Genomic DNA, 11,834 nt, shown 5'->3' with positions numbered 1-11,834 from the left:
AAACCCTGTCTCGAAAAAACCAAAAAAAAAAAAAAAAAGACTATTGACCTAAGAAAATGAGCCAACAGCTTAGTGGAAAAGTTAAAATTTGCTAAGCAAAATAATCAGTTGATTTTTTTAAAACAAATCATGTTAGCAGCTGTAGATGGTTCAAGTGATAATTTCTAAAATTTGTATTATCTGTTATTTAACTTGAATACTTGGCTTCTTGGGTAAAGAGAATTATTTCCCTTTTTGTCCCTTTGATTTATTCATGTCTTTAACACACAGAGTTTAACTTCTGGATTCTAAGTTCCTGAAGTGCAAGCCTGGTGCATATTTTCTGATTGCCTTGCACAATGTGTGTGTGTGTGTGTGTGTGTGTGTGTGTGTGTACTCTTTGGTTGAGCTGCTAAGAGATCTACCCCTTAGCATCCCAGCTTCACCAACTGGCTAATCCTCCATGGTGGACATGGAGAGCGTCTTCACAGTATTGAGTGGATTGGATGGAGATTTGTGGAGTAAAATCAACAATGCTGTTTATGGAAGAATGTGTAGTCTTGACTAAAAACAAAATTCTAGAATTGGGGATGGAGTAAGTCCCTAAAATAGTATTCCATGATGCATGACAACTATATAAGAGATGTTGCTGAATTTCACTAAAACAAAAGCAATTTCTAATAGTTTGCTTAAGTGACTAATAGTTTCCTTTTTTATTGAAACATTTTTGGGGGGATAACTATTGCATAACAAGATAAATTTTGAAAGATGTGATGAAACTTGACATGCCTGGTCCAGTTAATTTGGGTGTGTAGTGCTGTTTCTTTTGCTTAGACTCTTAGATCTGAACTCTCAAGTCTTTTCCCTGTTTGCTCAAAGCACTCCTACCACAATTGTACCTGAGCAATTCAAAGTCTAACTTAACCACCTCTGACCTTGGAGCAGAGTGTTCAACAATCTGTAAATGAGGCTGGGGAGGTGGCTGTCAGAAAACGTGTTTGTTGAACAAGCATAAGACCTCAAATCCCTTGCACCCATGTGGAAAGCAGAGCAGGTAGATGAGGGATCTGGAGGGGATTCCCTGGCCAGCCAGGCTAGCCACATCTGTGAGCTCTAGGTTCAGCGAGAAACCCTGTCTCAGAAAATCGGGTGGATAGGGACTGAGAAAGACGGCCACCAACAGCATCTGGGTGTGCACTCAGGAGGTACCTTTTCATACACACAGCATACACTAATGCTGCTTCCTTGGATAGTGAACTTTAAATGAATCTGTACATGTAAAGTACTTGGGAAAGTGCTGGTTTATACTGTAGGTTTCAGTTATGACTTGTCAGTTGTTGATGAGTAGACCTACTTTGTATAATGTGGGCTTTAAGCTAGATTTAACTTAAATATTCTACCATATTTTTGTTTCACCACAATTTAACAGAAGTCATTTAATCTTTCTATTCTGTTTTCTTCAGTAAAATGGGAATATTATGCCTTCTCCTAGGGTTCTCACGGAGATCGCATGTTGTATTTATGGTGATAGAGTTGCTAGAGGTGGCTATATGGGTGTCTTGTGTGTGACACAGCAGGACACGTGATTAGGAATAACTGCTCTGTGAAGAGCTCTAAGGCTGTGCTGTGGGCTGCTGTGGGGCTGTGCGAGGTGGTGTGTGCAGCAGCCCAACTGTCCTGTGCATCAGGACGTCATACAAGTTCTTTGATGGCTCATCTCCTATAGATATGTTAAGGCCCAAGAGTTTTGTGTTACCTTGTTTTGGTTTTGTTTTTTGGTGACTAATTAACTTTAGTGTGCACATTTATTGTTCCTTCCTATTTCTGACCAGGATTGTTAAGAATGAGTCTGCGGAAGCAAACCCCTAGTGACTTCTTAAAGCAGATCATCGGACGGCCAGTTGTGGTGAAGCTCAATTCTGGGGTGGATTATCGAGGTAGGATTTTCATATTTGATCCTAACTATCGTAACCAAGAATCTATGACTTCTTACTTTATTGACCTCTTAAACGTACTCAGTAGACCAAAATGTTGCTCATTTACAATTTTTCTATCTTCTACCTCTGAGGTGGTTCCTTTCATACTGAAAAGCCTGCCGGCAGTGTGGGCTCTGACTTGCAGTATTTGTGCTTAGTCCACCTCCTGTCTGTTCTGAGAGCTCTTCTGCCTACGTCCCTGACACCAACTCGGGAGGCAGAAGTAGCTCTGCCATGAAACACTGGGAACCGAAGAACACCTGGGCTCAGCAGCATTTGCTTTTGCAGAAGAGTTCAAGATTGGCAACTTGTTATTTAGACAGACTCATTTTACAGCATGGCCATCTGGTTATGTAATGTATATCCAGAGATGCATCTTTGTTTTTAGAACACTTTGTCAGGAGCTCTGGGAACAATAAATGTACATGCTTGTGATCACAGCACCGGCAAGAGACAGGAGGATTCGGAGTCTGAGGAGAGCTTCGGCTATATCTGATTTTGAAGCAAGCCTGGGCTACATAAGACCCTGTCTCAAAACAAAAAGAAACAAAAACCCAAAAAGGTAATGAAGACTACTGAGAGCCAGGCCGAGGCCACTGAAGATGAACGTTGTTATGGAATAGAAGCAGAGCTTGGGTCTCAGTCACAGCACGGTGTTTATGGAGCCAGAGCTCAGGGACAGAGCTTGGGTCTCAGTGACAGCAGCTTCAAAAACAGTTCTCTGGAATAATACCAGATTCTGTTTTACCAATTATGAAATTTCTACTCTTCTCGAATTAAGATGTGCTAAACTACTTAGACTGTTTCAGAGTGGTAGCTAATTAATTCATCAGCACAGTTTTATTGACATTTCTTTGTCTCTTCCCTACATTTCTTCAAGGTTTTCTCTGTCCACACATTTACATGTAACCCAGTGTGTGTTGATCACTTCACTACATTGTCATTTTGTTTTCTATAAACTGAGATTTTGTGGTTACCCTCACCAAGGAAGTGAGGAGCCAGGGCGAACACAAACTTGACTGGAGAGCTTTGTTAAGAAATCACTGGAGGGGCTGGAAAGCTGGCTCAGAAGCAGGAGCGCTGGTTGTCTTGCAGAGGACTCATTGGGTTCCCAGCACCCACAGGGCATCTCACAACCATCGGTAACATGAGTGCCCAGGGATCCAGTCCTCTTCAGACACCAGACAACACACATGCAGGCAAACATAAGACTACAATAAATATTTAGTAACCCACTGGAATCCCAGTACTAGGACGAGGGGATTCAAGCAGGAGGGTGGGGTTCCATCCCCAGTAGAGCAGAAAGAAAAGGCAGAGACTAGAGAAATGGTTCTGCAGTTAAGCATACTAGTGCTCTTACAGAGGACCTGTGTTCAGTTTCCAGTGTCCACATTGGGCAGCTCCCGGGGATCCCACAGCTCTGGCCTCAAGGACACCTCTACTCATGTGCATGTACCTGTACATATACACATCATTAAAGTAAGATGAAATCTTGAAAAATAAAGGGGAAAATAACTTTGTTTTATTCTTAGTTTCTTGACATTAATAGCATATTGCCAGTATTTTTTGTCTTGCTTGCTTTTTGAGTCAGGATCTTGCTGTAATACCCGGCTATCTTCAGGCAAGTTCTCTTTCTGTCTTGATCCCTTCCCATCCCTAGGTTAGAATTATGGCAGTGGCCAGGCAGTGGTGGCATACACCTTTAATCCCAGCACTCAGGAGGTAGAGGCAGGCAGCTCTCTGTGAGTTCGAGGCCAGCATGGTCTACAGAGTGAGTTCCAGAACAGCCAGAGTTGTTAACACAGCAAGACCCTGTCTCGAAAAACAGAGAGAGATAGAGACAGGGACATGGAGAGAGACAGAGAATGAGAATTATGGTTGTGTGTGCCTCCTTGCCCGGTTTTCAGCCATAAACTTTGGGTAAGCCCAAAGGAGAGAGATAGGGATTTCCATGTATTTGACAGCGGGTAAGATGGGCACATTGTGTGTGGTACTTTCTCAATATCTGCTCTCTGAAGAGGTTAGCTATCTTAGCCTTTTGTTCTTTTCTCTTTAGGGAGAGTGTTTCTGTTTATAAAATTATAATACATGTTTTAGTTTGTTATTTAGGCCTTCCGGACAAGTAATGGGAAGCAATGTTTCACTGTATTCCCCTGTGTAGAGATAATCCCCTGTGCCACAGGGCAGGACGTCCACACCTATACAGTCTGTTTTTTTCTTCCTTCCTACAATAACGATAATGTTCTAACAAGAAAGAGCAGGGCTGGGGTGGGTGCATACCTTTAGTCCCAGCCCCTGGAGGCAGCGAAGGTGGGGCTCTGCCAGTGTCTCCATAGTGAAAGTCTAGGAAGGAAGAAAAGGGGAAGAACCCATGTCCTGTGACAGTTCTCTGGCTTGTCATTTTTCTTCTCGCTCTTGGAGAAGAGGAAGAGCTACAACTTTAACACCTTGAATGGTTTTGTTTTGTGTTTCTTGTATATGGGCGATTAAACACAGGGCCTTACATGTGCTAGGCAAATGCCCTACAGCTGAGCAAAACCTCATTTTTTATCTTTTAACTTTTTTATAAGATTAGATATTTTTAGTAACAACAAGTAATAGTGGCATTATGTTTTGAATTATCGTTTTGACTAATTCCATATTATATCCTTGAATTTCTTGCTAGTCTGTAAATGTTCTTTAAATATAATGCAGTAGAGAAGCAGCCAGCAGAAAAGCTGTGTTGAGCTTCCTCTGGCTGAGAAGTCATTGTGCCTGATAGTTGACAGTCTAGTCTGATCCTTTGCAAGTTTGCTGCTGCTCATAGAATTCTGCTCGGTTAATGTCTTGTGTTCTGATTACACACACACATGGTTTTGAAAAGAAACCTCTGTTTAGAGGATAATGGGGGCAGAAGCAGAGAGCGAGGAGCATATTAATGAAGTTAAGATTTTAAATGGGACTATTGGCTTAGTTAATTCAATTGAATCTGCACTATGTTTTTATTCTTACAAATATCACTTTAGATTAGAGGCTGAGAATTAGAAGCTTACTGGTTTCATCTTTAGAAAAACGTCACCTGGTCAGATTTTAGAAATTTGTACCATCTTAACACAATTAATGATTCACTTGAGCTGTTTTCCTTGAAAGCTCTCTGGAATGTTTGTAGCCATTTTTCTCTATTAGTTTTGATTTTAAAAATAGTGTTAACTGACAAAACAGAATGCAGTGTGTTGTAATGCAATATGTTGCTCTCTGTTCACAAGCTGCTCTTGACTGCAGTCACAGCTTTGAGCTGTTCTTTCAGGAGCACCTGCTGTCTATTATCTTAACAGATTGTGGAGACTTCCTCTTAACCCGTAGCACATTCATCTGCTGCAGTAGCGTCGTGCAAGAGTGAGATAAATCTGCCAGATCCGTATTTCACCCAGTGGCTGAAGTAACAAATGTCACTGGGTTGAAGGCTCATTTGTCCACGCATAGTTGCTATGTTTGTCCCTCGCTCCCAAAGAAAAGCACTTTGGTTGGAATATTCTAATGCTTATACTTTTGTGAAGGCTTTCAGAGTTGCTGTGGTGATCACACATACCAGGAGCGGAGTGACAGTTGGTCGCCTGTTGTGGAGTTGTGGATGCTATACCCATCCAGCCTTCATTAAGATTGGCACAGAGTAAAAGCTCCTTTTGTGTTTAAGTCTGTTGAGTTTTGTTTACAGTGTGAATTTTTATATTATGTGTTTGGAGGCTAATGAATAAAGTGATTGTCGGTTCTAAGATATACCCTGTAATTTCAGTCCTTTCTTACTTTTCTCCAGGGGTCCTGGCCTGCCTGGATGGCTACATGAATATAGCACTGGAGCAGACGGAAGAGTATGTAAATGGACAGCTGAAGAATAAGTATGGGGATGCGTTCATCCGCGGAAACAATGGTAACCGTTTCTCTTGTGGTAGTGTTCAGAATAAGTCTTTGTCTCGTATGTGAGGGCACTGGGGGTTTCTAGATGATGGTAAGGCCCCTTTTCATTTTGTTTGTTTGTTGTGCTTGTATTTTAGATCTTTGCATAAACTTGTTCTGTTTTTGAGTGGAAAGAGAATTTTTCATGGCTTGGAAGTAGAAATTTTTTCTCTCACTCTATTGATGAAGAGCTGAGGGATATTTCTTTATTGATCAGGAGCCTGTTATCTTTTGTTTTGTTTTTTGAGACAGGGTTTCTCTGTGTAGCCCTATCTATCTTAGAACTCACTTTGTAGACCAGTCTGGCTTCAAACTCACAGAGATCTGCCTGCCTCTGTCTCCCTAGTGCTGGGATTAAAGGCGTGCGCCACTGCTGCCTGGCAACCCTGTTATCTTAAATACCTTTCCTCTTCCTCCTCCTCCTCCTCCTCTTCCTATTCTCTTCTCCTTTTTCCTCCCCTCCGACTACCTTTTTTCTTCTTCTTTTTTGGGGGGGTGGGGGGGGTGGGGAGTTTTCAAGACAGGTTTCTCTATAGCTTTGGGGCCTGTCCTGGAACTTGCTCTTGTAGACCAGCTGGCCTCAAACTCACAGAGATCCGCCTGCCTCTGCCTCCCAAGTGCTACCTGGCTTAAATATCATTTATTACTTACATTTTCCCAGTGCCATCTGTAGAATAGAAGCTATTCCTATGCCACCTTCACACTCTCCAAACTTGTGTCATTTTTCTAGGTAAGTTTCAGGTGCGGGGATTTGTGCCTTGCAGTCTAGCTGACATAGTAGAGAGTGTGGCTCTGTAAATGGAGACTGCACTTTAGTTTCTCGGCCGTCCAGACCTGAATAATCACACAAAAACTATATTAATTACAACATTGTTTGACCAGTAGCTTAGGCGAATTCCTAGCTAGCTCTTACATCTTAAATTAACCCATTTCTATTAATCTCTATATTGCCATGAGGCTGTGGCCTACCTGTAAGGTTCCAGCATCCTCTTTCAGCAGCTGCATGGCGTCTTCCTGACTCTGCCTCTTCTCTATCTCTGTTCAGATTTCCTACCTGAATTTATTCTGCCCTGCTATAGGTCGAAACAGCTTCTTTATTAACCAATGATAATAAAACATATTCATAGCATAAAGAGGGGAATTCTACATCATTTCTCCTTTTCTGTCTAAATAAAAAATATTTTAACTTTAACATAGTAAAATTACATATAATAAAACAGTTATCAAGCAAGAATTAGTTATAATATTTCTTTGTGAGTCTAAAGTTTTATATTTAATTTATCTTTTATTATAACTAAGGAAAACTATCATTATGACTACCTAGCATTCAACTCCATCAAAGACCCCAGAAGGATATATTACCTACATTAGCAGGAAGTACATTGTTAGCAACTTCCAAAGCTCTAGAATTGACAGAGTCATCTCACTGCCTGGACAGTCATCCAAAGTTTTTCTGTCACGTTGGGTCATCCATCTTCAGCCCACAGGCCCATAGTATTAGGCAGATTTTTTTCATGAAGCAGAAAATTTGAAAGTCTATTTCACCTATATTAGCAGTTTGTCAGTCACTTTCTTCTGTGTCCTGCAGAATGTATGGCAGACTCTTTCATGAAGCAGGAACCCTAAAGGACCATCCCGTGTTTTGGAAAGTTCAGCAGTCACTTTTCTGTGGGTCCTACATATTCAGTTCATACAGCATACCATCAAGCAGTCCAGGCAAGAGCAGTTTCTTGCTCAGATGGATAGCAAACTTCATAAGGACCCTTTTTGATGCCCATCATCCTCTTGAAGTAGATTGATGCTGTCTGAAGCAGACATGTCACCGTCAAGGAAAGTCTTAAGTTCTTAAAACATTTTAAATGCCATGTTCTGTAGGTCTTTGAAAGGTTTGAAGAATACCTATGCATCTGAAATATATCTCTGTACATCTAGAAAACCTAACTAACATGACTACAAGTTTGACTGTTACAGATGACTATCTATTAATCCATAATTTTTAATGAGCTGTATAAACATAGTACTTTAAACAAGAGTAAAAATGTACATAAAATAAAATTGACATAAACCAAAATCTATACCAATGATTTCATTTCTAATCATACCTCCCACCTTTTTTTTTTAAAGAAATTGACTGTGACCATTAAACATTTATAGACAACCCTTTTAAAATGAAAATAAATATTTATGCACAATCTTTTGGGGAATTTGGGCATAGTTTTCTCCAAACTGCTTCCTGCTGTTTGTTGGGTGAAGTATTTTTAGGGTTCATGGAGACCTTTAGAGGGTCTTGTTCCATCAAGCCACATTGCCTGGAAGGAATCCACAGTTTCTCATCCTCTGTGGAAACAAAAGCAGAACCTCTTTTTCCAAAGCAATATATCCTTAGACCCAAATTTTAAAGTCAAGACACCTTTAAAATATGTATGTTGGTTTAGCTTAGCTCCCCCAGAATTAAATGTTTCTCTGCAGTCAAAAAATTCAAAGAAAAAACAATAATACGCATAATGCAGATTGTGTATTTTTCATTTTTACATGACTTTTTTTACTTATTTTTAAGATTTATTATCTTTACTCCTTTAATCTATATCTGTCTGTACTCTTATTTATACTCTTTTTCCTTTCTCTCCCACGCCTATGTACATTTTTTAAACACTGTGACCTGTTCAGAAGTTTACTTTTGTCTGAATCTGTCTTTATTGTGCATCTATAATCATTGTCTGACCAAAAACGCTTCTTAAAACCATAAGCGGGCATGTTAGTGAAAAAGGACGCTTAAAAGAAATCCCACAGCCGGGCAGTGGTGGCGCACGCCTTTAATCCCAGCACTCGGGAGGCAGAGGCAGGCGGATCTCTGTGAGTTCGAGACCAGCCTGGTCTACAGAGCTCGTTCCAGGACAGGCTCCAAAACCACAGAGAAACCCTGTCTCGAAAAACAAAAAAACAAAACAAAAAAGAAATCCCACACTAGCTCAGAATTGAGAAATAGATGGTTATTTATTTAGCGGTAGACTCACAAATCAGAATCCTCTGCTTGAACGGAGGTCAGAAACCTAAATCCTCAACCGAAACAGAGAGGCTGGAAAAGAGGTTGGACACATGCTCTACATCGGCTTGTCTAGTATAAGAGGCCACGCCGCAGTGGGCCAGTAACCACTAGCTGTAAGACTCTACAGCAGGCTAGAACCAACTCCTTGTACCTGCCTGTTGGCTCCACCCTGTCCAACATGGCAGAGGTATATTTGCCTCCTCTGCTAGCCATGCTCACCACCCAGCTCCAGGGATGCAGCCGGTCTATGTCGCCATTAAGCAACTAGTAGCACACTGCTCACAAACCTCCCAAAAGAGCCAGAGCTATCTGTGCTACCAACGTGAACCAAGAAGTTGACTCTTAAAGAAGCCATGCGGTTTTTGCTGCTAATGCTGAGTCAGGAAGCCTTCTCTTAAAGGAGCCATGCCTGTGTTCACCACCAGCAAACAGCCTATCTGAGAAAAATGCAGCTACCAAGAAGCTGCAGTTGACCCCTGTTTTTGTGTGTCTAGAAGTCGTTTGTTTTTTGTTTTTTTAATTTAAACTTTCTTAGGCTGTATGTCAAAATTCTTGCCCCATGTTGGCTCCAGTATGTAAATGGAGATTTCACTTTAGTTTCCCAGTTTGTCCAGACCCGAATAATCACACAGAAACTATATTAATTACTACAGTTTGGCCAATACCTTAGGTGTATTCCTAGCTAACTCTTATATCTTAAATTAACCCATCTCTATTAATCTGTGTATCTTTGCGAGTTTGTGGCCTATGGGTAAGGTTCTGAGCATCCTCCTTTGGCAGTTACATGGCATCTCCCTGACTCTACCTATTCTCTCTATATATCTCTGTTCGGATTTCCTGCCTGGCTTTATTCAGCCCTGTCATAAGTCAAAGCAGATTCTTTATTAACCAGTAGTAATAAAACATCCACAGCACAAAAAGGGGAACCCACATCATGGCTCTAAGTTCTACTGCTGTGAGCAGCTTCACTGCCATGCTTACTGTGTGTCAGTGTCTGAGGATGTGTGGGGTAGGAGAAGGTACACCTGAGGTGGTAGCTTGCCCAGTGGCCCAGTTGCCTCCTTGAACCTGTCTCTATGCAGCACATGCTGTGTTGTACTCAGTAAGTTGGTCGTGGTGTGACCAGCAAAGTTCAGCATTGGATGGCACCAAAGGTTGTTACTGATAGCAGTCTCAGGATACGCACTTGCTTATTCCTAAAAATACCTTCTCTTTTTTTTTTCTCCTCTGGAAATTATAAAAGTGAACAGAAACTATAGTTTCTATTGGAGAGATAGATGAAAATATACTTTTAGTGTATCTGCATGCATGTAAACAAATCACATGTGTGCCTGGTACTTGAGGCCAGACATGGTCACTGGACTCCCTGGAATTCAAATTCCAGATGGTTGTGAGCTGCTGGGGACCCAGCAGTGATGCTCTGTAAAATCTGCGAGTGCTCTTGAGTGATGCGCCATTTTAAGTGCTGAGCCATCTCTCCAGCCACATGTGTTGGCCATTCTCCTTGTGAGATCCAGCCTAGAGGATTTAGCTGTTTAATTGTGATACAGCTAATTACAAAACATTCTTAAGTTTTAGGCACGTCCACTTTTAATTTCTAGTCCTAATTTGTAAAGTCAGTAACGTATAGATAAAACTAGTTGTAATCATGTCAGATACCAAAGCCAGGTTTAGACTCAAAGCTTATTTTATACTGATATTCTATTGCTTGGTCTATGGCCGGGCCCTGCTTGTCTTTAAATCTGCTACTGTGACGTAGGAGTGATTATTAATTCTTTCTGTCTTTTCAGTGCTGTATATAAGTACACAGAAGCGAAGGATGTGAAGACACCAGGAGGAGCTCTCTTCACACTTGGATGTACTTGATTATGAAGAGCTTGTTTTTTTGTTCTTTTACGACCCTAGTTGCCGCCTGTTTTCATAGTGGTTGGTGTGGTTGTTTTTTTAATTGACATTTAAATAAGATGGAAGTGTTACATTACAAATCAAGTCTTAAATGTTTCATGTTCACATTTACTCCTGTCTGTACAGAATATTAAAATTAAAAAAAAAGCAAAAATACTAATACATCTCTCCTGGATTATTTTAGCTGATTCCAGCAGTGTCATTTCATTGAACAATCTAGTGGTGGTATCTCCACAAAGATTGCAAATCTCTTGATTTGGAAATTATGAGGTTAACCATGCTCCGCCAGTTCTGTGCAGGTAGGCATCTTGTGTTGACTTGCTTCCTCTCAGGAGCATTGGCGTTAATCGGTGTAAATCTTGGCTTGCCCAGCCAGGAGGTGCTCAGCTGTTTCTGTGTAATGGGCTATGGCCAAGGTGGAGTACATAACTGAGTTTTCAAGTGCTCAGATGCTCCTGTCTTCAGGTCATGTGATTCCTGATGATGAAGCATGCACTCTAGAAACAATGTGTTTGGTTGCTTTGGTTGTGTGGACACTGGAAGACCATGGAGACTTTGGACTTTCCTCAGCCCTCCTTCAATCTAACAGAATTCCTGTCTTGGGACTTGGAGTGTGTTTTTTAACAATTGCCTGATTGGATCTGGGGGCAGATGGGAAGCTAGGGAGGGAGGGGGGGGTGTATGTGACATTTGTCTCACTCAAACAATAACTCAGGAAAAAGAGAAATGTTTTGTAAGGTTTGATGGTGTACACACTGAAAATAAAACACTTTATCTGAGGCTTCAGTAATTTATCACTTCCTAACTTGAAAAGGAACTAGTGTGTAAGTACAAATCACCAATTTGTTCTTTTACAAATGGCTGCTTTTCTGGAGAAAATGGATATCTTCTCCGTGTGGAGCACACCTGTTCTCATTTGTTTTGTAGAGTGTGTGAGGCTGCCAGGTTACTGTGTCCCTTCATTCACTTCATCAACTGCCCCTGAACGCAATTCC

The 11,834-nt window shown here is 41.1% G+C and overlaps 1 protein-coding gene across 3 annotated transcripts in view; it reads left to right on the top strand.

Moving 5' to 3' along the window:
- Lsm6 (LSM6 homolog, U6 small nuclear RNA and mRNA degradation associated) overlaps window positions 1–11,001 on the top strand; it is a 15,694-nt gene extending 4,693 nt beyond the window's left edge. For all 3 annotated transcript variants that reach the window (XM_005345382.2, XM_005345381.2, XM_005345383.3), the window contains 3 exons: window positions 1,812–1,916; window positions 5,749–5,862; window positions 10,725–11,001. In XM_005345382.2, coding sequence (XP_005345439.1) covers window positions 1,823–1,916; window positions 5,749–5,862; window positions 10,725–10,759 — 243 coding nt within the window. In that variant the 5' untranslated portion in view covers window positions 1,812–1,822 and the 3' untranslated portion in view covers window positions 10,760–11,001. The remainder of the gene's footprint in view (window positions 1–1,811; window positions 1,917–5,748; window positions 5,863–10,724) is intronic.
- Window positions 11,002–11,834: the final 833 nt, after the last annotated feature.

The sequence above is a fragment of the Microtus ochrogaster genome, chromosome 4, assembly GCF_000317375.1.
Source record: "Microtus ochrogaster isolate Prairie Vole_2 chromosome 4, MicOch1.0, whole genome shotgun sequence".
Classification (NCBI taxonomy): Eukaryota; Metazoa; Chordata; class Mammalia; order Rodentia; family Cricetidae; genus Microtus; species Microtus ochrogaster.
Note: the sequence above shows the minus strand (reverse complement) of the source record. Positions and strands in the feature narration are given on the sequence as shown.